The sequence below is a fragment of the Hirundo rustica genome, chromosome 1, assembly GCF_015227805.2.
Source record: "Hirundo rustica isolate bHirRus1 chromosome 1, bHirRus1.pri.v3, whole genome shotgun sequence".
Classification (NCBI taxonomy): domain Eukaryota; kingdom Metazoa; phylum Chordata; class Aves; order Passeriformes; family Hirundinidae; genus Hirundo; species Hirundo rustica.
In genome coordinates this window covers 107,881,382-107,906,022 of record NC_053450.1, presented here as the reverse complement: position 1 = coordinate 107,906,022, position 24,641 = coordinate 107,881,382, and the positions used below count along the sequence as shown (strand labels likewise).

Below are 24,641 nucleotides of genomic sequence, written 5' to 3'. Positions count from 1 at the left end.
GATTTTCTGGAGCTAATCTCTGCAAAGATAAGGACTGTGCTATGACAAGACTCAAGCGGAATCCGGGCGGACGATAGCTAGCCCATCCCTCTGCTTGTTCCGGCGGCTCCACTACAGCTTGGGGGTGTTGACTCTCGAAGATAAGAGCCGTATCCATGGGCCGCCCCCAGCGCCGCCTGCCCCCGAGCCCTCGCACGGGGGGCGGGCAGGGCGGCGGTGCCGGCGGATCCCGCCGCATCCCGCGCTCCGTGAGGGAGCGGGGGCCGAGCCGGGCCCGCCCCCCGCCGCCGCGCCCCGCCCCGCCCGTCCCCGCGGCCTGCGGCGCGGCCCGGTGCGGCGGGGCCGTCTCTGCGGGGCCGGAGCGGCGCGCCGGGGTAAGCTCGCTGTCCCCTGGCCCGGAGCGGGGGGCAAAGGGAATGCCGGGGGGGAATAGTCCGAGAGGGATTCGGGGCGTGTTGCTGGCAGAGGGGCGGCGGGGCCGCCAGCGCGCCCGGCCCGGCCCGGCTCTTTCTTCCCTTCCTTTCCCTTCCCCCGCTTCCTCCTGTGCCGGTGCCGCCGCTTTCTCCGGGGAAGGCGCGGGTTTGTCCCCCTCGGTACGTAGCCCGCTGCTGTGCTGGACCGAGGCGGGGCAGGGAGAGGAAGAGGAAGAAGAAGGAGGAAGGCGATCATGTGCCGGGAGGCGGGCGGAGCGGGGTCCGTTTCTGGGAAGGGAATCTCTGTGGGAAGGCGATCCCTCTCTGGTAAGGGGATCTCTCTCCGGGAAGGGGATCTCTCTCCGGGGAGGAGGTGCCTGCGGCGCTCGGGGGATGCTCAGCGGGCAGGGCCGCCTCTCCCGCATGCCCGGAGCCTCTCCTTCTGCTGGGGGGGGTGGAGGGCTGGAGAAGGTTTGCTTTTCCTCTCTGCTTGCGATCCTAGCCCGGAAAACCCTCATGGAGGTACGGCGACCTGTTTGTCCTGCTGGTAATACTGTGAGAGAGCAGGGCCTCCATCGCGGGAAAAGTATTGTGCTGAGGGTTAATTTTAGCGTCGGGCTGAATTTAGGCAGCTTCGGAGAGGCACTGCCTGCGTTCAGCATCCGAATTGAAAGTGGGTCATTCATTGCCGAAGTGCAGCGTTTTTAATCTGCGTTGAGGGTGACGCTGGTGCATCTGCAGGGAGAGCTGGTTACACCATCAGCGTTTGGTGTCCAGCAGCAGTTCAAGTTACTCATTGATGGAGTGCTAACACTCAGCAGTTCCCAATTCGCTGTAGTCGGGTGTAAGTAGACGCAGTGGTCGACTTTAACCTGAAAAATACTCACCACAAATACTAGACTTGTTTAAAGAGGTTGTTTGTTGCTTTTAATTAGTGTTTGTGTGCTTAAAGGCATAAGACCATCACCGTATTTTTGCACAACGTTGTCAATACTTTTTACTGTGCATATTTGTCATTTTGGTTTATATAATATCTACATATTAGATATACTGTGTTGAATATTAATTGCTATGAAATTGTAATTTTGTGCTGGAAATTATAGTGTTTTGGGACATTGTTAGTGAATCCAACTTTGTGAGAAGGTTCATTTCTATTTATAAGTCTGTAGCGGTGCAACTATTTTTAGTAGATGTTTTTCATCAGCTTTGCAGTTTTAAGTAGGCCAGATGCAGAGTGATTTGGGGTTGGTTTGTTTATTTGGTTGCTGATGGTGTTCGTGGCCAGATACTTTGCATAAAATGCACCAGTGTCCCTCTTGTTGTGGCACAAATCCGTAATTTTAAGGGTTTTTTTTTTGTTGTTATTCATGTGTTAGACTTTTTCAGGATGAATGTTGCTTTCTATAGACTTGGTATGTTCAGAAAGAAATATATGACCTTTTAACAACACTGGAATTTGTGAAATACTAAACTCAGTTCAGATGGATTAGGCATTCTTTTTGGTACATTTGGGCTTGAGTGTGGTTGTCTTGATGCAATGTGGTCTAATTTTCATAAATTCTTAAGTGTTTAGCCATGATTTTTTTCAAAGTGAGTTTAGCATAATTGTTCTAGGCCTTCATTCATGAGAAAGAATTTATTTAGACCTTAACATTTTAAACTTTTTCAGAGCATCCTAGCTAAACATACAGTTATTAAAACATCTTTGTTAAAATGTTTTATAGGGTCAAACCTGGTTTCTAGTAAGCACGACTAATGGATTTCACTCAGTTAATTAAGTCAGTGAGCACAATATTACCAGTGATTTTGCAGGGGGTATTGATGACATGGTAATGGTAAATCACACTTGTGACAGCAGAGACTGTGATTTCTCATGATTAGGCAACAGCATCCAGCAACTCAGATGAGTCATTTTGGAGGATCACAGATTTGTTGCATGTTAAACATTCTCTAATTTAACTGTATCTGCTAAATATCTGTTCTTAATTTGGAATTGTTAGCAACTGTGTTAAACGACAACTTGTACATTACCTCTAAGCTTCACTGTCTTAAATTCAGCTAGGAGTAGAATTAAAAATGGAAAGTTGAAAAAAGTAATCTTAGAACCAAAAAGAACCAACTGAATATCTTCTAATGATGCTGTGTTTTTTGTATTAACTTGAGCTACTCAGTTATCAGCTGAAGCCCTAAAATAGCATCACTTCAGACATCAGGAGTTGATTTCTATCTTGCACTGACAGAAAAATTAGATAAATTATGTGGAAGTGTGTTAAAATAAGTATTTTCTTCTGAAGGTTAAGATATAGGTCTTTGCTAGAACTTCTTGCTGCTTGGACTAGGTAATTGTTTCCTTACAGTGTCCTCTAAGAGGAATGTAAAACCTGAAACTTTCTTTTGTTTTGAAGCACCTTCAAGGGCTGTAAAAGAGGAGCTAAGAGTGAAAAAAAAAAATCTTTAAAAAGTTTATCCCATTCTGAAATGGATGTCATTTCTTGAAATGCTGTTTTCTTTAAGAACTCTGAAGAATTTTCAGAGGTTGTTTGCCTGGAATAAACTTCTGCACCATTTTGTGGAATAGTTTTTGAGGGAGTGACAGAATCCTGAGTGTTCTCACTAATACATAAAATGCCTGAGCTATTTCAGAAGGAGTCCCACAGTTTTGTGCTAGCAAAATAGCTTTTCTTGTCCAAGTAGTATCTGGCTAGCAGCCTTGGGTCATACTTTTGTTGTCGATTTGGGAAAAAACCAAACAAACATGTAGGAGTAGTCAGTGTTATAAACCAGTATCATGCTTGGTGTTTGAGGCAATCTGTGAGGTGTTTGGCATCTTTAAAAAATTGCATTTTGTACTTAGGGAAATGCAGACATGTTAAAATAGGTATGCTTTGGATATCTAAATGTTTTATTTTGCCCAGAGTTAACTCTGAGAAACTGAATGGATAGTAAGCCCTTATTGCTTATTTGGTATTTAATGGAGAAATTTGCCATGAAATCTTAATTTCTGTGAGCTGATGTTGGATGAGCTACAAAATCAGCTTCAGAGAGCAGGTAACAGATGTGAGGAAGAGTTAACACCAGATTTGTTTGAGGTTTTTTAACTGTCTTTCCCTTATTTTTTGTATCACTTCCCCTTTATGCCCACCTCTCCCTCCCTGCTTTTGCAAGAAATCATTAGCACTTTATATATATATATATATATATATATATATATAATTTCTTGTGGCTGGAATGTATATATGTACATAAAACATACAAAAATACTGTATACATGTGTTAATATAACTGTGGGAAACTGACTGTATTAGACCTTAAAATCCTGATGTAGTTTGAGGTCTTTGGCAAGATTAGTCCATAACATTTAAACCAAAAGAAAGGTTTATGATATTTTTAAGAAAACTATAGGTTTGGCCTGATAATTAATTAAATAAGAGCTGGGATTGGATGGTCTTCAAGGTCCATTCCAATGCATAGCATTTTCTGATTCTGTGATTACTATCAGTTGGAATGTATAGGTTGTAGATGGGATATGTTCTCAGTCCTGTAACTGGGATACTTTCCCTGGGTTCTAAGCCCCTGACAGTGATAACACAGAGAGAATTCAGTTTTGTAGTTTGCAATGCTTAGGTATGTTGAGTGCAGCTGAGATCTGAGGCAGACATTTGGAACATGTTGTGGTGCATCCTTTTTTTAGTTTTTAATACTTTCTTAAAATAGAATATAGTTGCATATTAGCTCAGTTGTTTAGAGCATGGTTCTAATAATGCCAGAGCTCAGGTTTGATGCCTGTATGGGCCATTCATTCTGGTTTGAACTCATTTTAAAAGAGAAAGTCTGGGATATGCTGTTAAGAAGGAGTCCAAAGAGGAAGAGATAATGGAGATGAAAGGAAGGACGGTGATGATGCCAAATTTACAAGCTGTTTACTCTGCCATTTTTCTCAGCTCTTGTAGAATAAGAAATTAAGTATTTGGAAAAGGACAATACTGTTTTGCAGGACATGGCTCAGTAACAGGGATTCTTTCACTGTAGGGAAAACGAGTCCAAGGTTGGAGCACCTTGATTTGACTTTCTGAATCTATGAGTCTCACTCTTGGGATAGAGAAAGGTGACACTGCTGTTTCCTTAGATGCTCTACTAACCTAAAAAATGTATTTCCTTTTGTTTTTTTCTTTCTCTTTTTCACCTTCTTTCAATGGTCTGAGAAAAATATTATTCAGTACAAATGTGTGCAATTGCCCTGTTACTTTTGCTAGGTCACCATTGGAGTATAGGAAATTGGGGAAACATTTTTCTCAAGGAAACTGGTGGTTTGTTGTTTCGGTTTTGTTTTTACAGGGCCAAATTACCTATGGTAAGAGCTGCTACTTCAGGGTGAAGCAGAGCTACTCTAGTTCTGAAAACTCAGATAAAGCCAAACTCTTCGTAAGGAGCTCTGTCCTGTATGCTGGTAAATCTTGCCCTTCCCCTCTAGTGGGAAACCTTCCCAGTCTTTAAATGTGTTACATATTTGTAACTTGTAGTTCCTGCTGTGTTGCCTAATTGAAGAGCTAGAGTATTGCCAAAGCACTCTTCAGTATCTTCTGCTTATGTTTGGGGAATTTTGTGGGTGTGCATCAGTTTGAATTTTTCAGTCTTTGATTAAAGTATCTGGCCTAGGTTTGGGTTGGGGGTTTTGGGGTTTTTTTTTGTTTTGGTTTGGTTTTTTGTTTGTTTTTTGTGGTGGGTTTTTTGGTTTTGTTTCTTTTTTGTTTGGTTGGTTGGTTGTTTTTGTTTGTTTGTATTTAATATCCCTTCATGTACACTAAGGAACATTTGTTTTGAACAGAACAGTGCTTCAGACGGTGTTTTTAAAGGCATTGAAACATTAAAATGTTTCTGAGGCAATGATGTATTACAGCTAGAGACAGAATGAGTGCAGCTTGGAAGGGATTTAAGTGCCCTTCAGAAACAGGAGCAGTAACTATCAAGAGGTCACTAGTAATGTATCTACACATCCAGATTTCAGGAAAATTAGTTCTTTTAGTTATATAAACAGGACAGGGACAGAGTATGTCAGCAGAGTGAGTTTTGTTCATTTGTAGTGAAAAACTGTAAAAAATGTGTCCAGGTAATCTTTGGAGGCAGTCTCCAGCTCTTTGGGATTTTTTTCCCCCCCGATTTATAATTAGCATTACTTCACCTTCATTAGAATTGGTTTCGTCCATGTTGGATCTTAATCAGGGTGTGTGCTGGTACTGTCAGAAAACACATTGAGAGAATTCTGCTAACAACCCTGCAGGTTAATACAGCTTCATACCAGAAACTCTCAGTTTCTTGGACTTCCAGTATGGAGTCTTTACAGATAATTGTATATTCTGTCCAAGGTGTTGGCTAGGGTAATTTGTGTCTATGCTTAGATAAAGAATGAAGTTGGGCTTCATGATGGTAAGAGAGCAATGGTTCAAGGCCATTTTTCTTTAGGTATGTTAAAATTGTCTGAAACTATCTTTAAGTATAACTTAAATATTTGAATGTTAGTGTTACAATACAAGTTACTGTATTAAGCTCTGTTCTTGCAAAAAAAATTCGGGTTTATCTGTGCCATGTAGTTTGCTCTTACAGATTAGCAGGTAGTGAAAGCAGCAATGTCAGCCCTTTTATCAGAAAATAGCTCATTTGGCAAAGAAATAGCTCATTTGGCATGCTTTATTTGTCTTCCTATGAGAAAAGTGTTTAGCAAGGAGATGCTTTTTTGTTGTTGTTGTTGGTATGAGTGAAAATTGTTGTTCTTTTAGTGTCATCTTTTCTACTGCCCTGTAGTTTTCACAGTACTTGAGCATCTTGGCTGCTACATTGGCCATGTCATCTTATTTTACTCATTGGAAAGAAGAAATATTTTCAGATGATTTTTTTTAACATTCACAGAAAAGCTGTTTATGGTGGGAATTTTTGGGCCATATATGTGTCCTGACAACACTAAATAATAAGTATTCTAGGTGTTCAGTATGTAGTGACACAATGTTACATTGTGCACCTAGTTACTTTACATAAACGTGACTGCTCTGATATTTTAACCTAAATTAGCATTGCCTTTTCCAAATCGCCTTCATGTGACACTTTCAGTTTTGATTTTGCTGCACTGCTGGTAGCCTTTGAGTAAGCTTTTTTTTTTTTCCCCTTCTTTTTTAATCACGTCTGTTATCTCTTCTCAGTTAAATTCGACTGTGTGTTTTGGTTTTGTTTTGGTTTGGTTTTTTTTTTTTTCCTTGGAAAGAAAAATGTATCATGCTGTTGCTCATGTATGATATACTAATATAGTAAACAAAATTATTTAAACCAAGGACAATAAACTGGAAGAATAGGGATAGAATAATGATGGAAAAGAGAAGTAATGTTCTGATGTTGCACCTCTAAGATATAGGTAAAATTGACACATGCAGTGTGTGCCATCTGCTTCTGTCAGTATGAATGAAAATAATGGTGTTAATTGTAAAAGTAGTTTGAAATCATGGGCAAGCTCTCACCATGTCTTGTAAAGTCTTTATTAGACTTTAAAGTCAGGGAAGGACTGCAGTCCTAAGCTTGATAATTTTAATTTCCTTTACTTTTCACTTATTATGCTAGTTAATAGTATTAATAAGTGTAAAATCTGTATTTCACTAGAAACTTTGAGAATTTAATTCTCTGTTTCGAAGCTCGAGTTATAGCCACAATGATTGTTTAAAAAAAAAAAAAAAAAAACACAAAACAAAAAAAAAAAAAAAAAAACAAAAAAACACCACGGCAAAACACACCTTTAATTTAAATAGATACAAACATTGGGAGGTTTCTTTCCAGAAAAAATATGCTGCTGTTGTCTATGACTTTGAATAGGTCAGCACAGAAAACTTAGATAGCTAAATATTTTAGTGGTAGTTGAGTGAATATATGCACTTATGAAGAAAACTGAAAAAACCACCAAACATTGAAATCTTACATCTTTTGAAATCAGGGGAAGGTATATCACAAATATACTAAGGTGGATTCTTATTTCAGAAGGGTTTTTTTTTTCCCTCTGAAGTGTTTTGACATTTCAATAAGCCTATAGAGTCTGTCATTTCACCTGCCTAGTAGATGAAGGGAAGGTGGTGAAGGTAGTTTTCCTGGATTTTATTAGGGCATTTCATACTGTAGCTCCCAGCATCCTTCTGGACATGTCTGACTGTGAAGTGAGCAGGTTGATGGTGTGCTGGAAGAACTGGCTGGAGGGCAGGGCTAGAAGGGTTGTTGAGAATGGAGCTACACACCTGGCTGGAGACCAGTCACCAGTGGTGTTCCTCAGGGCTCAATCCCGAAGCCAGTTCTGTTTAAAACTTTTATTAGTGATCTGGAGGCAGGAATAAAATGCACTATTAGCAAGTTTGCTGCTGGTGCCTAAGAGGGAGGTGCTGTTGACACTCTCAAGGATAAAGGGGCCTTGCAGAGAGATATGGATTGATTGGAGTGCGGAACAATCATCAGTAGCATGAAACTGAACAAGAACAAATGTCAGACTCTGCACCTGGGATAGAGCAGTACCTTCCACAAGTAAAAATTTCAGGAGTGGGTGGGGAGCAGCACCACCGAAAGGGGTCTGGGGATGCTGGCTAATAGCAGGCTCAAAGTCAGCAGTAGCAAACCTTCAAATACAGCACAACCAGCTGGTCAAAAGGAGTTATCATCCCACTCTATTTAGCACTGCTGCAGCTTCATTTTGAGTATGCTGTGCGCTTCTGGGCCCCAGAATTTAAAAGGGATGTGAAGAGCCTTAAATGTGTGCAAGAGGAAGATGCTGAAGCTGGTTGAAGAGCTAAGAGTAATGTCCTGTGAGAAGCAGCTGAAGACATAGGGTTCATCTAGTTTGGAGAGAAGGGGGCTGAGGGGTGACCACACTGTTTTTTGCAGCTTTTTGAGGTGGTGAAGTGGCAAGGGAAGTTGCTGATCTCTTCTCAGCAGTACCCCGTACCCGGGCATATGGGAATGGCTGCATCCATTGGGGCGGGTTCAGACTTGACACGAGGAAATATTTCTTTACCAAGAGTGTTGTCAATGAGTTTTCTTTGAGAAGGGGTTGATGCCCCAAGACTGTCAGTGTTTAAGAGGCATTTGGTCATTGTCCCTAATACCATACTTAAACTTTTTGTCATCCCTGAAGTGGTCAGGCTTCTGGATAAGGTGACTGTTTTCTGCCTCTTTCAACTGAATACCCTATTCTATTCTGCACTCATGATGAGTCAGATAACAATAAGACTGTTATTTGCCTGAAATGCCAGGGATTTTTTTTTTTTGATTTTTTTTTGATTTTTTTTTTTTTTTTTTTTTTTTTTTTTTTTTTTTTTTTTTTTTAGATTTGAAAACACTTTCAAAAACACGTAAGAGATATGTTGGAAACAGGATTTTATTTTTTCTGACTCTTTCAGAACAGATGTTCACAAGCATTATCACAATGTGCAGGTGTAGCCAGGAGTAGGTTAATGGAATCCTCATTTTAGCTTGAAAAACCATCACTTGAAGTCTGGTAAAGGAAGATCAGAGCTACAGAACATTGCAAATCCCCTACATCTTGTGGAGAGCCCTTTGCTGGTGGGACAGTGTGGGGAGAACAGATTGCTGTTTTACACAGATGTCTCTTGCGGCAAGGAGTTAATGGCACAGTTTGTACCCAACACAGTAGCTATGAACTCCACCTCTCCAGGCAAGTTTGCCCAGAGAGTTTCTTGGAATATTCTGAATTATGGGCTGTTTATCTTTCTGATGAGTGTCCTGCATCGAAGCTCTGCAGAAAATGAACATGCTGGTCTCTAAACATCACTTCTTCATAAGATATGTTTGTTTTGACCGCATATCCTTCCTGGAGCCTGCCATATAAATAACCCAAACAATGGGAGTGCCTGGAGCCAAAAGAAGTGGTGCCAGGTGAATCCAGTCTCTTTCAAATCACAGGCAGTCTGACTGTGGGTCAAGCCAGAGATGATACCGCAGTCTTGACAATGTTACTGATATTGGAAAAACACCCTGAAAATCATCTAAAAATTATTGACCTTTACCAGAAACAGGAAAGTTGGTAACTGTCTGGTGCACAAAGAAGGCTCTTTCTAGGAAAAAAAAACTTCAAAAGCTGTAAGAATGTGACTTTCTCTATTTGGTGATGATTGTTTTTCTGTCTGGATTTGCATTTTGGCTTTCAAAAACCCAAACCCTAAACATTCTCACACCTCGTGTATAATTTTTTTTTTCTCTGATTCTAAATTATTTTGGTTTTTAGAAAGAACAATAACCATGTCAATAGAACAGTAACAAAGTCATGTATTACTTTGAATGCAAAAACTTGAGTAATGTGGCAGCATGAATTCAGGCCAAGCAGTCCCTGCTTCCTGAATGGCAAGAATAAGGATCAGTAACAGTCATGCGCAAAAGAATTTTGTGGTATTTTCAAAAGTGTGACACATGTCAATGATAAACACACCTTTTTTGCCTTCCTAAACCTGTTCCACCACTGAGTTTCTTGCCCAGGGATGCATGAAAAGCACTCTTGTGCCTGCCTGGTGCTTGTATTGCCCACACAGAGTGCTGAAAAGTGGCAGCTCCTCATGGGGCTGCAAGCCTGGAGCCCTTCCAAGCACATGCTGTTTTGCACAAACAAGAACCCTTGGAGAAATGGAGCCAAGGGGAGAGCAGAGCTCACTCCCATTGCTAACTTGTAATAGGCAAGAGAGCCAGGGCATGATCTGTGCTTAGGAAGTGCAAGGGAGGAGAAATGGTGGTGGTGGTGGTGGTAATGCTGAGACGGGTATGAAAGTGTCTGGCCAAGTCACCATCCAACACTAAAAGGGAAGTGCTACTTTTTAATAGTCCCCACATGCCTGTAAGACAGCTGCCAAGAAAGATTTAAGATTTTTTTTTGCACCCACCTGAAACCATCTGAGAATGTTGGTGTGGTGAAATGACTGATTATGTCATTCAAGTACGAAGGAACTTTTTATTTAATTAATTAAATTAATGAAAGAAACTTTGGGAAACAATCCTCTAGCACACACTTGGTGATTAATTCAGTTTGCAGAGCTGTTGCAATGAGTGCAGAAAGCTGCCAAGCTATGTCTGTTCAGTTAGAGAATCACAATATTTTGATGCTAGCTTAGTGTGGCAAGAGAGGCTCTGCCATGTGTCCAAACATGGACCTGATGGTCAGCAGGCATAGCAGGACTAGGGACAAATTCCCTAATTGTGAGTATCCCGTCTAGAGGGCTTTGAGGCAAGAAACAGTCTGTCAGTACCAGGGATTTCAGCGTACATGGAATTTAGAAGCTGAATCTGACGTTTTGAGTCATGCTTGAAAACAAACTGGCAGCCAGTGCATTATTTAATTCCATGCTTTTCTCTTTGCAGAGGGCTCCATAAGGCAAATGGATGCTGAACTAGCATGTTCTGAAACAATTCACTCTGGCTGTAGTAATTGCATTCCTATACTGTGCTGTATCTAGCAATAATCCAGACTGGAAGCAACAGCTTCCTATATTATTGGCACTGAGTGCCACATCAAAATAAAATAAATATTTTAGCCAATGTAGATGGAAATTTCTTTGGAAGTTCATTTTGTTTTTATTTTTAACTATGGCCATTGATGGCCTGATCTGAGGTTTATGTCTCATCCCAAACATTTTCCTATGGGCTGCTGTTACACAGCAGGGCACTTTAGTGTGAGGGTTTTCAGTACAATGCAAGTGCTGTTTACAGCACTGGAGTGCAGCAATTCTGCTCACACCCTCGAGTTCAGGTGGTCCAAAGCTCACTGTAGTGCTCAAGACACCTGACCAAACACACACCACCTATGTCTGCCTTCTCTACAGCCCTTTGCCAGCCATGTTTCAGGCAGCTGCTGTGGAAATAAAGGAGGAAGATTTAAGGATACGTTATGCTTGTCCACACTTGCCTGGTGCTTTGAATTTCCTAGAGGCTGTCCTGTCTGAGTTGACCTAAACATTGAGCATCCCCGGCTGGCCTCTGTCTTCCTCAGCTGTGATGTCTGTGTTCTGGCAGCTCCCCACACCACCTTTACTCTTCCCCTGTGTCCTTGTACCCCCTCCTTGTGTTTGCTTAGTGGCGTGTTACAGATCCCCTGTTGAGCTTTGACTGACTGTCTTCTTGCAGCCTTGGAGTTGAAATGCTGTTGAAAGGCAGGAGTGGGAAGAATTTATCTCTTGCCATTTACTGAAAGACAACCCACTCAGGAGGAGGCAAAGTTTTGTTCTTAAATTTCGAAAAGCTATTCCACCAGCATTACAAAAACTTTTCTGAGGTGGTTTGTACTTCAGGATGTATAGCTTAATCATCTGAGCATTTTGCATAAAATTAAATTTTCTGTGTGTTTCCATGAAACTTTTGTGACCTTCTGAGTCCCACCCCCCTTCTAGAACCTTTGATTGGACAAATGTTCTCATGAAGGATTTGAGTGAATCATGCATCAAACTGCTCCAGTTTTATAGGAAATTCAGCCTGAAAATTCTTTTAAAAGCCTTGTAGTCAGAAGAGACTTAGGGTAATTGCATTACCTTTAACCACTAACTACACACAGTTTTTCATGGAGAAACTGTCTGGCAATATATGTTGCTAGAGCAGATGAATTTACAGAGCAAATAGCAGTGTATATGCTTTATAGAATGATTACTACACTATTCAGGGATTTCAATGGACTTTTAATCTTTTGTTTGTATCAGCTTTGGATGCGCTATTATCTAACACTGCTATTTTTCAAAAATTTTATGCAGAAGTTTCTTTAAGTTGTCTTCCTATTTATTGAGAGCATTTAAATCAGTATTGAAAACCTTAAAGGATGCACAGCATCATGCTTTTTATTCATTCTGTTCAATGATCTCACTCTAACAGCATGGAGAAATGACCCCTCTAAATCTAGACAGTGCTTCCTTATTTCAAATGGCCTAATTGCACATTAATTCTCTTGCTTCACAAATCCTCTGAGAGACGAAGAAGAACTTGATACTGTGTTAGAAACTATTTCTAGGGCCTACTTGCCTAATTCTCTTAATCATCAGTTTAGCAAAAAGAGAACTGATATTGTAAGATGAAAATACCTCTTGGAATTATGAGAGCTCAGTGACTAATGTGGTTTGGTTTGGTTTTGTTTGTTTGTTCAGAAATTCTTCCTGTATGGATCAGCCTTCTAGTGATGGTGAAACTGGAAGAAGACCACTCTAAGCAAACGCAGGATGAATCGCGTCCCAGCTGATGCAGAAAATGCTCACAGTAGCAGTGTGGAATCTTGTCCTTCCTTGCGGGATGTCCACTCCATTAACCCAACGCAGCTGATGGCAAGGATTGAGTCATATGAAGGCAGGGAGAAGAAAGGCATATCAGATGTCAGAAGGACTTTCTGTTTGTTTGTCACATTTGATCTCTTATTCATAACCTTACTGTGGATAATAGAATTAAATGTGAGTTGTCTTTTCAGTACCTACCTTAGATGTTAATATTAAGTATTTATTCTCTGCAAAGATGATTAATAAGTTGCTCCTTTCAATCCAAAATGATGTTATTTGTATCTATTTAAGCAATTTCTTACTTCAGGCAGGAACACAGTACCTACTCAACTGCATCTACTTTTATTCTTTAGGATATGTGTTTATCTTCTTATTATGAAGCTCTTAGATGTTCCTGTAGTCTGCAAACCATGCTGAAAAAAATCATTGGAAATCCATTGTAGTCTTCAGGCATCAAATAAAGAAAAATGTTACTGTATGTCTTTGAATTTAGCAAGAAATGTGAGTTTTAACAGGATTCAAGATTTTGCCTTCTGAGTAACTAGGTCAGTGATATTTCACTGAAGTGTTAGTCCCTGAAAAGACTTCTAATGGACAAAACTTTTCCTTTGTTGTGATGTATTTTCTTTGATGTAAACTTGGTGTGTTACATATTGTGGATGGCAGAGTGCATTTAAACATAAACTCCCACAGTTACCAACTTTTAACTCCAGCATTTGTTATCTGGAAAATGAGGCTGTTCTAAAATTTCCAAAAAGCAACAGGATAGCTCATTTGTTGTTATTTCATTAGTAGTATCCTGGTTCTTGAGCTGGGTTTTAAGCTATAATCTAGTTTGCATATAAGGACACACTAAGGAGGAATCCCTTTTCTGGAAGGAAAGATCTTGAGTAAATATTTTTTATCAGCATTTGTTTACTAGATAAATAACCTTGGTTATTAATTTACATTATGAAGCTTCAGGAGCTGACTGTTCAATAGTTCATTGATAACAGTGAAAAATACTCATTCTGTTTTAATTTGAGAAAGCAGATTTTGCTTGCCTGAATGATGTAATTTTGGGACTAGTCTTTCTGTTTTCTCTCTGGGTGGAAAAATGTTTGTAGCATAGTGTTCTTATGCAGGTCTTTTTTTAGGCCAGTGTTTCAACAGCTGGTACAATGAAGAGGACCAGAGTGGCTTTCTATCTTTTGCTGAGGTTTCAGAGTACAGATTTTCACGAGTGTTCTCAGAATATTGAAGATTCTGAATAGAAAATGCTACCAACTCATGTTACCGTGATGTTTCATTTTGAATGCTACAGCATCAAGGCACCTCAAGATCACAGCAGTTTTCTTTGTAAAAGAAAGAGTTTTGTAAAAGTCTTTGTAGAAGAAAAGTTTTCTTTGTATTTTCAGGACAACATATTACAAACTGGTGTCCTATACTGCCACGTCAGCAAGAATAAAAAGCAGGTTTTTGTCATTAGAAGTCAATGATATTAGAAGCTAAAATTTGGTATCTGGGATCTGACATGTGTTTACATTTTTTGTTCTGTTTTTCTTTGAATTGCTTTGTTTGCTGGGAAGTCAAATAGCATTGTGTTAGGACTGTATGTTATTGGTGCATAAGTATTGGGTCAGAATTGCTATGAGAGTTCCTCTAAACATTGTTTTCACTTTGTTGCCATTGTTTCCTTAGATGTAGTATAGTTTATTGTTAAATGCTTCGGGGAGTAGCTCCATGGCATTTTGAGCAAAAATCAAGGCTTCCATGGTTCCCTGTTTATGCTTATGTTAGCATGGTGCTCCCTCAGCCACACAGTGATGAACAGCTTGGAGTGGGGGAAGTTGGTCTTCCTTATGCTGGAAACAGATAATCACACTTGATACACTAGAGCAGTCAAAGGAAAACTGTATTTAGAAAGTGATTTAGGTAGCCATAGAGGGGAGGGAGAGGAGAAGAAATAGAAGAAATTCAGAGCTGGAGTGACTAGTCTCAGGAAAACACTGTCCAGCAGTATAGTTGGAGAAGTGTGGATGTGTGTAGACTGCATTGCTTTGAGATAGTGAGCATATGTTGTTGGTGTGCTTTGGTAGCTCCTTTCCTTAAAAAGATGACAGGAGTTGAACTCTAATATTAAAGCCTTTTGTTGGTGTTGTTTTACAAAACTATTTTATGCAGTACTTAATTATGGAATTTCATATGAAAAACAATAGGAAATGGACACTGAGGTTTTTCATTTCCAACTAAGATAGATACTCCTCTCATTCTCTGAGGTAATAAACCCTAAATTATTTTCTTGCAAAGCCAGTTTCAACAGTAGAAACCTTCCCCTGGAAAGAAACATGGTGGCTAAGGAAAATGTAATTTTGAATCTCATCAGCAAATGGAAGAATGAAACTTGAATGTTTGTTATTTGTGCGAGATTAGTCTAATAGTTGCAGCTTCTGCTTTTTTTACTGTGGATCTTTTGGCTCAGCTTTCTTAACAAATCGTGTGAGGGCTGATAAGGAAGATAGCTGAAGTATGAATTCAGTTTCTGTTTCCTATTTGCTAACATGTGCCTAACTAGAACTGGCTTTTTGACCAGCTGTTTTGATCCTCTTTATAAGAAGTAAAAATGCTTTGTGAGTTTGTGTAACAGACCTTAACATTTAATCATTTATTCCTCCCTCAGTAACTTGTTTGTTTTTATTTTGAGTCAGCCTAAAATGTAGCTTGCCTAGGCCAGATGATAACCATAAATGTTTTCACTTTGAAAAGTCTATGTAATCTTGAAAAACAAATAACAACAGTAGTCTTGACATTATCATTCTTGGCAGACAGCTCTTCTGTATTCAGTTTAATGATCTTTTTGTATATCAGCAGGGAACTATTAGTTTTACTCTTCATATTTGTGTGTATTTTGTTTTCTGAAGCTGTGTGTGTTGTTCCTTTGTAGGTAAAAGGAGGCATTGAGACTACCTTAGAGAAAGAAGTTCTACATTATGACTACTCTTCTTCATATTTTGATATATTTGTAAGTGTTCTTAAAAAAAGAAAAAGGACCAGCAAAAGTATAGTTTTCCCATTCCTCCTTCCACAGATGTTTTCTAGTTTGAGTCTTGTGAAAGGGTTGATCTTTGCTTGCTAATTTAAACTGGAAGGGCCAAGATTCACTCCTCTAGGGGTTACCCAGTCCTGCTCTGGCAGTAGCCTCATGGAGCCTGTGGATAGAAATGCTTATGGCCAATTGATTTGCATCTTTAGCGTTGGGGTGTGTGGAAAAGCAGATGGAAAATCCAGTCAAGGATGTGACTTTTATGTGACATAAGGTAATTCATTGAGAGGACAAGACCCGTAGCCCTCCAGCTCTAAAATCATTTTGCATAAACTGACATTTTTGTCCTTCATTGGGCTGCAGTGAGGAGAGACTTGTTCCCAGGGTGGCCTGCACAGGGCAGGTTTTTTGGAGTTCTGTGTTTTAACTCAAGTGGTAAAAAGAGCTGATGTGAAGTATGATTCTCCTTTGCTATGTATAAGTACCTTAGGCACATAAGAGGAACTCTATGGCATAAGGAAATTTATATCTTTAAACAAAGCTGTAGCTCTGTAGCTGCAATGCATTTTGTACTGCACGGTCCAAGTAATAGCTGTTTCTTTACAGTTCTTCTAAAGGGCAAGATTGTTAGTTCTACCAGATATTGTTTGCCTTGCAGAGATGACTTGGTTTGGTATCAGTCATTTTATACTGATGACCATATCCAGAAAGTCTCTTTGAAACTGGTGTAAAAACCCATCCTTACTTCTGCATTGGACATTTACTGTGTCAAATGAACTTATGTACTAGATTCAAAAATTTTATAAGCTAGCAAATTATGCTCCTTCTCCCTTTCTCATTGTTTTACTGGCAGGTTCTCCATGGTATACCATACCGCAGAAGGAAAAAATGCTATCTGTAAATGTTGATGTTCTGGAAATTACTTTATCCTGTAGGTGAACCAAGGGTTAAGAACATGTAATGCAAAATAACAGACTTTTATTCCCTGGGAAGGGACTAGAACTTTAAATTTTGCAAAATTATTTGTGAGTTTTTACAGGATTTCGTCTGTTTCTTCTACTCATTTGCATAAGATTAAATGGGTATATCATACCTCTGGCCATAGCTGTCTTCGATTCCTCTTCATTTTTGAGCTTTTGTTTCACATTTTTTCGATTCTAAAAAATCTTTTAAAACAAGCTGGAGACAATATACTTTCAAAAAATAAACAGGGAAATTGAAGCTTGGGGTCCCTGATTCAGAGATCTTGTCTGTCTGCTATTGATTTAATTTTCTGGTCTACAAATACCATAACTTACCTTTCTCTACTGCCAAATAGAATGACTTGCTACTGTAGGCAGCTACGTAAAGAATAATTGATTGTTACAATGTTAGTATTTCACAAAATACTAGAAGTATAGTAGCACACCGCTAAGATCAGCGAGATGCACAGTAATGCACACAGTATTTGCTGGATTAACTGCATCCAGATTTAACTGTTTAGATTCCAGTCAGGTAAAGTGATCATGAACATACTTTGTGTAGCTTTCTTATGTTTCTAACTTATTTGTGGAATGGCACATGCTTGCATATTTGAGCCTCTGTAGGTGTGTGGATGTTGCCATTTGCTTTACAAATGGGAAATTACCTTCTATTTCTGTTTTATAAGGACACATTCGAATTTGTTTCGAGGTAACAGAACTTAGACTGTCCTGTTTTAAGTTTCTTTGTAAGTAGTTAGTATTTTCAGTGAGCTGAGAATATCGTGGTTCTTCTGTGTTCTGAATTAACCAACCAATATTTTTTCCTCTCTCTATAGCTACTGGCAGTCTTTCGGTTTAAGGTGTTAATACTTGCATATGCAATGTGCAGACTGCGCCATTGGTGGGCAATAGCTGTGAGTAGTAGCCAAGCATAATGGAGTTTTTCCTAGAATGAATCAAGCAGGCAAAATTTTAGATGCCTCTTAACGCTTGTATGTTAAGAATCATCTTGATAGTGTATATATAAAAATTTGTTGTACAGTAATAAATTAAAAACTTGTTTTCTGGAAGATTTTCAGCCTAAAGGCAAGAATTTAATAGCACAGTGGGTGTGGCTCTTATTAGGTATCAATACGAATCAAAGATTTATTTTTCCAGTATGGATAGCTGCTTGTTACCTCTGAGACTTGTTAATTAATGTTGGAAATATATCTGCATTTGTAACAGTGAACCTTCTTCAAAAACAAGAATAGGCATTATTGCGCCAGAGATCCAGGTGTCCATTAAGTCCCACATTCTTACTTTAAAAAATTTTAGATGCCACCCATTGAACACTTCCACCTGTATTGCTTCATGCTCTAATACAAAAGGCTGAATATGCATCTCTTCTTTAAAAGGAAGTTCTCAAGAACTGTAAGCAACCACAGTGGTTTGGAGCTAATATCTTTAATGCAACTGTATGTTGTCGATGACTAAGAATGCAAAATTTGGTGAAAAATTCATGCTTCCACCAGTTAATACTATAGGTTGTAATACAAGGTGTATTGCTGGCTTAGTGCTTTGTAAATCAGACTTTTTCTTTTTTCCTTACACTGTGGTAGGTGCATGTAGAACATTGTTAATGTGTAACTTTCTTCAAGTGAGTAGCATGCAGATTGCTTAGTACTCTGAGACTACATGCCGTGATTTTATAGATTGTGTTACTAGCATGGCACAAGCACATACTTAATGGTAGCCACTGCTCTGATTGTACTCATATTTAAATGCATGCCTCTTAAAAGTCCTTGCTCCTAGTTATGTAGCTTTAGAGTATTACTTAATCCTCCAACATGATGCCTTTGTTTGTGAGGTGGTGAGAGTGAACACATCATGGTAGCAAGTAATTAGATACATAAAGCTTCACTGAGGTTTTTGCCAAGGTCTTGAATCTTAACCTCCTACCTGTGATTGACAGAAGTTAGTTCTGCTGTTATTTAAAGAATTGCTGGACCCAAATGCACTGGAATATATAGAGCCCTTGCTTATGTGAACAGTACTTGTTCACTGCTTTTTCAAATTTGGGGGTTTTTTTAGATATTTTATCCAGCATGCCAGATCTTTAATTGATACAGAGAGTATCAAGTCTTAAAAAAAATATTTTTTTTCCAAAATACCACTTCATGAATTAAAATATTTATTCCAATTGACTCCTACAAAGATGTTTTGTTGTTTGAAGTGGATATTTTGATTTGGATGGTAGGAGAAGCGTCTGAAACAACTGCTCTTTGCTTTTTTCCCAAATACATAAGTAGTTGGATTTTTTTTTTTAAAGGGACTTGATGAATAAAGTACACTAACTTCATTGTATAGTAAATCACAATTTACATAACTCTGGCAGTTTAGATTCTACAAAAATACTATCTGCTACGTGGAAATCAGTGTTTGGAGGTGTTTGTATTAAAAATTATCTTTTAAAAAGGTTAGTTTAATAAAAATACTTTAATTTCATTTTATCATGCTTGTTACATTTTATTAATCTATGTGATCTTGCTGTTGTCAGTAAATATTTAAAGTTGCAACTAATAGATAATGGCAGAAATAAAAAAAAACGAAATCCATTTATTAGTTTATCTGTTCTGTCTCTTTCAGTTTACAACAGCAGTGACCAGTGCCTTTTTATTAGCAAAAGTAATTATTTCACAGGTATATATTCTAATCAAATATTTGTTTTACTTTGTTTTCTTAAAAGCAAAATTATTCAGAGTAATTTTTGTAATGTCTTTTTTTCTAGCTGTTCTCACAGGGTGCTTTTGGCTACGTGCTCCCCATCATATCCTTCATACTTGCCTGGATTGAAACTTGGTTCTTGGACTTTAAAGTGTTACCACAAGAAGCTGAAGAAGAAAATAGTGAGTTTGTGATATTTCCTGTCAATCGCTGCAGTTGGCAACATTTGATTCCATGTTTACTGGCAGAAGAATGCTTTCAGCTTCTCAAAATTTGAAGACCTGTGGAAAAAATTAAATCAAATGGCATTTTTTTTTCCTATTTGGGAAGGGAACATATGCCTTCAAAGAAGTGAGGTTTTAATTAATTTAGAGAGGCAAAGTTAAAAGTTAGAAGGGCCAGATCAGCCATTTGTCAAGCACTTGGGAATGTGTTTAATTTTGTATGCATGAGATACGAAAATTTAACTGACTTGGGCTTGTAAAACTTCATTTTGTGGATAATGCATAAAGTGTCTGGCTCCTCTTACAAAGAGTAGCCACAATAATTAATTCAGTGTCACTAACTCTTCTTTTGAGGTGGAAAGGGGAAAGCAAAGAAGTGTTGTGGAGAGGCTGTTTCATGCACAGGGCGAATGAGACCAGAGCAATATGAATTTCAACCTTTGAGATGAGGCACCAAGTCATCTGACACTCAGTATATTCAACTAAATGGAGGACATCCACTGTTTCAGTTGAAAGAGAGTACTGCTTGAGTGGTGAGGGAAAGAAAACTTACAGCTGCTTGTGAGTTTCAACAGCAGGAGAGTAATTATACAGCCAACCTGTTATTTATGCATCGTTACCTGAAGTACGGTCTGAAACTGTTGGAAGGGGGTGTTTATCTGTTAGGTAAATCAAAAAAACTTTGTATGGGCATGGATGCCTCCATTTTTATGTGCTCTAAATGCAGTCTTTCTACTTTGATCCTTTCCCTCTTCTTTTTCACTGGTCTGAGGAAAAAAGTTGGTTAAATGAGAACAGTGGTGCTTGCCTGGAGAAAAGGAAACTTTGAGTAACTTTTTTTATCTTATGAGGGAATGAGGAAATACAGCTGCATCGCAGTATTATCTAAATAGGTGAGAAATCTAACCAGTTCCGACACTTTTGCGTTTTTTAATATTGAATATTCATAGACAAAATATTCCATACATACACATGCAAATAGTTCATTAAGGTTACAGAAACTGAGTATGTTAGGACAGATAGGTGAAAGCAAGCCATTAGTGAAGGGTCTTAGTGGCAAAGAGAAAATAATTTATTTGGCTATGCATGGCACCTCACTGATCATTAAAATATATATTTCAGAAGTTTAGTTAGCCAGTGACTATTGATGAATTTACATATGGCAACCTAATCATGTGGTAGCACATAGTAGAAGGAAAGATTCCTTAATTCACGTGTGCAATATCTTTGTTTTGCTAGTCTGTGTCATAGATGCCAGCATTTAAATAGAAGATGTAAGTGTTACTTTAATTATTGATGCTTTTAAAAAAGATATTTATTTAAAGAAGTAACTGGTTAGGAATGCTAATATAATACATCAGTCTTCAAGATTCTTCATCAGTATTTGGTCTTTAAGATTATATGTGTTAGCATTGAAGAATTATTTTCTGGTACTCTTTTTTCTTTTAGGATTTTTGATAGCACAGGATGCTTCAGAACGAGCAGCTCTTCTTCACCCAGGAGTCCTCTCTGACGGGCAGTTCTATTCTCCTCCTGAGTCTGTCGCAGGTAGTTATGTTTGCTTAGTGAAAGATTTTTCATGTTCACTTTACACTCCTGCATATTTCATGCCCTTCAAGAGAGAAAGGGAAAAGGGAAAAATATATTTTTGGGTTTTAAATAAAAACTGTATTTATCATCCTAAAATGCAAGATTCTTTTTTGTTCAGTAATTCAGTTTAATTACTACCTACCAGATGAGTTGCGATACATATGATTAATGTATTTTACGTCATGTTTTAAAAAGCAAGGTAAATCTGGAATAAAATAGCACCACAACTGAAAGAAGGCAGGTATGATTTGCTTCTGCCATTGGGTGATCCTTACAGGTCCCTTCCAGCCTGAGGTGCTCTGTGACTCTGTGATCTCTTATCTGCCAGCAATAGCATTTATGCAGCAATGCACTATTTAATCCAGCCTAAACTTGGAGCTTTATACTATCTTAGGATAGACAGTGAACATGAAACTGCTGTAAGGCAAACTGAAATTTCAATCAGAGATTCTTTTCTTTCCTCACAACAAAAAGAAAAAGCCTTCTCTATAAAAAGGCTCACCTGTCTGGGTAAATCAAATCAGTGGGTAATATTCAGTACATCTTAACTCTGCATATCATGTGCTTTGTCTAGTTGAGGTATGAGTTGATTAAATCAAAAATAAATGTAAATACTGTAAGAATCAAGAATGTGTCTCAAGCATTTCAAGGAAAAACTCGTAATTTTTTAATGGATTGAATCAATTTGAGTTACCTGAGAATGCAGTGGGAACCCCCAAACCCTATATCAGTCTTTTTCCCCTAAAACATAAACCTCCTCTGCAAAGCTGTGCTGTATACTGCAACATAATTAAAATAATATCTGCTAATTGCTACTGGTAAAGTTTGCCTATCTTTCATTATAGAGTTATGCATGTTGGTGGTATTTTTCATTTTAATGTTCTGTCTCTGGTTTCTCTATGCTGTGCATCTTGGCTTAGTGCATGACTTCGAGCTCCATCTAGGGCTCACAGAGCATAAGTGTCGAGTATAACCAATGATTCAAAGTGAAAGTGGATTTTAGGTAAAACTATGGGTCTGCTTTGAGGAATAATGGAACTATTGTACTGGACTCAGCTGTTCAACCTGGGTTTTGTGGTGATTTTTTTTTTAGCAATAGAATACAGAGTGTGAGAGGAAGTGTTAGTGGAGCTAACATGTTTTTGTAGACGTTGTGGCTGGGTCAGTGTTGCTTGCGCAGTGAGGTGGTGTGTCTCAGCATGCATGTGTTGACTGTAGGTGTGCCATTACTTTCAGCTTGTCCAGTGGGATTCAGTGCTTTCTGAATCTCAGGTGCTTTCTCCAGGTCTGCCCTGACTTCCAAGTATACTTTAAGCACCCTTTATGGGCATGAGATGTAAAAGAAACAGTCAGATTAATATATTTGAACTAACACACACTGGCAGTCAGTCACAAAGTGAAACTGCTGGATTATGTAGAGTAAAAATAGTTCATAATTAAAATTTTCCTTCAAAAATCTGCATTTCTTTCTGAGAAAACAAAGTATGGATTGTTCTAAGAGAGCGATTTTTGGTCACTTTGCCATACATACTGATTTGACAAATATTTAGAGATCAACTATTCCCTGTGATCGTGCAGCAGGGAATAAACTTCTCTGCTGATATGACAACACTTCTTAAAACAAAACTTTGCTTTTAGGAAGTGATGTTTAAAACAAGCTCTGTTGGAACTTTGTGCATATTTGTCTCTTTTTTTCTTTCCTGAAGCTACAGGTGCCCAGGGACATACCCTGGAGCCACTTCTTTATATGGGGTGACCCTTCATCTTCAACATTGGTTACTTGGTAACCAAGTCTATTCTGGAGGTATCAAGTGGAAAATCAGCCTGGAAAGAGTAAATCTATTCAGTTTCTGTACAATTTGAGCTTTGAAACATAGCAGATACGCTATTCCAAGAAATTAAAGACATTCAGACTAATTTGTAAAAAAAAAAAAAGCTTAACACTTTTGTGTCTTTTAACTTCTCTCAACTGATCTACAGCATTCTTGTCTTCCTTTTCAGGTTCTGATGAAGACTCTGAAGAAAAGCAAGACAGTGAAAAACCAATTGTATAGCAAATAAGGAAAAGCAGGTAAGTTCCTTTGCGTAGAACCTGAATATTGTTTTTTCTTCCTCATTCCTTTCCAAACAAATTAAATGGTGTATTAACTCTTAAGTGTTCATAATTTTTGATCTCAGTCTGTCTCTCATAGCAGCCTTCAAGAAGGAAATCCTGCCAAGCTTGTGAGAGTCTCAAGTTGGCCTCCTCTGCATTTGTGTTTTGGCTCTCTTGAAAGGAGAGTGGTGGAGCAGATGTGTAAAAGCTCCTTTTTTGGCAGCAAAGAGATGTACTTCTTTAGAGATGAAAGCACAAGAATGCTAGGAAGAGATTTTCTCTGGTTTAAATGTAGGAAATGTATGCCTAAAGATTTCATGGGCAAACCTGCTTTGGTATTTCCCCTTCTCCTCAGTCTGTTTAATCCCACAAATGGGTTACACTGGAGCAGCCTCATCTTAAGATTTTTGTAATGTATTTTGTTTAAATATGAGATTACTTCTTTCCTTTGGAAATGACTTAATTTAATTCTGGAGTTATCATGCCCTGTGTTTTCACTTCACCACTCACAGCAAAGCTCAAGCTAGGGGAGGTATTAAATGTTCTTGAGAAGTTGTAACTTCTGATTTGAAGCCTTCTAGTGCTCACTTGGAAGAGTGGATGACCTTTTATTTTCAGCCTCCCTATTTGCAATATATGTTTTCTTTACTCCCATCTTCATTCATCCTGATTTGTGTGATATGTTGCAGAAAGAAAATCTCTGCAGGAAGTTGTTGGGGTTTGGAAACTGGGAACAGAATCTGTGGCTGACTTGCTGGTGGAGCTGCTGACAGGAGAACTTACTCATTAGAACGTAAAGGGAATGGTTCCCATGTACTGTAATACCTCATGAAGATGTACCTTGTTGATGTATGTATATTAGATTGCCTCCCAGGTGGTATGAAAGTATTTGTCCACAATGTATTTTATTATTCAGTGATTCCTGAAGTTGATCTTCTAATGACTAGGTAATTACTGGAAAGCGTTGTCTTGTGTACCTAATCAAGAGACTGGTAATATAATGAAGTAAAACTTCTCTGTGGTGGAAGTATATTTAATAACTGTTGGGTCTCACTAGATAAAAATATTTTATGTTATTGCAATTTGTCATTAGTTTATGTTTACTTTTTTTTAACTCCATGCATTTTCTTTTTTTTAATGGACATGTTCACTTTCTAAAATAAAAGCGTTAAAACGTGAGTATTGCATTATGATATTTCATTGCTTTGTATATATGGGCAATAAAGACTCCAGTTTGCATAGATTTTGTGCAAAATGTGTTACAGTACTGTTTGCCTGTAGGGAGGCCATGTTCGTGGTAGTGGCACATGACTTCTTGGTTGCATTGGCTTCAGTATGCTCTTCCTAAAGTTCTCTT

At 38.5% G+C, this 24,641-nt stretch overlaps 1 protein-coding gene across 8 annotated transcripts; it reads left to right on the top strand.

The window, feature by feature from the left end:
- Positions 1-305: 305 nt before the first annotated feature.
- STARD3NL (STARD3 N-terminal like) lies at positions 306-23,260 on the top strand. Of its 8 annotated transcripts, none has more exons than XM_040068835.2 (8): positions 306-374; positions 12,563-12,859; positions 15,609-15,686; positions 17,506-17,583; positions 19,298-19,351; positions 19,440-19,557; positions 21,049-21,147; positions 23,191-23,260. In XM_040068835.2, the coding sequence occupies exons 2-8, from the start codon at positions 12,635-12,637 to the stop codon at positions 23,241-23,243; spliced, it is 705 nt and encodes a 234-aa protein (XP_039924769.1). In that variant the 5' UTR covers positions 306-374; positions 12,563-12,634; the 3' UTR covers positions 23,244-23,260. The 8 variants fall into 8 exon arrangements, with proteins under 8 accessions (XP_039924769.1, XP_039924786.1, XP_039924796.1 ...); XM_040068852.2 differs by lacking the exon at positions 306-374 and adding an exon at positions 469-593; XM_040068862.2 differs by lacking the exon at positions 306-374 and adding an exon at positions 721-740.
- Positions 23,261-24,641: the final 1,381 nt, after the last annotated feature.

Bases quoted from the DNA above. Each gene is read 5' to 3' on its own strand.
- STARD3NL (XM_040068835.2), top strand. From the start codon at position 12,635: ATGAATCGCGTCCCAGCTGATGCAGAAAATGCTCACAGTAGCAGTGTG. The intron at 17,584-19,297 runs GTGAGTAGTAGC...TGTCTCTTTCAG, and splicing joins GCCATTGGTGGGCAATAGCT to TTTACAACAGCAGTGACCAG. The intron at 19,352-19,439 runs GTATATATTCTA...CTTTTTTTCTAG, and splicing joins CAAAAGTAATTATTTCACAG to CTGTTCTCACAGGGTGCTTT.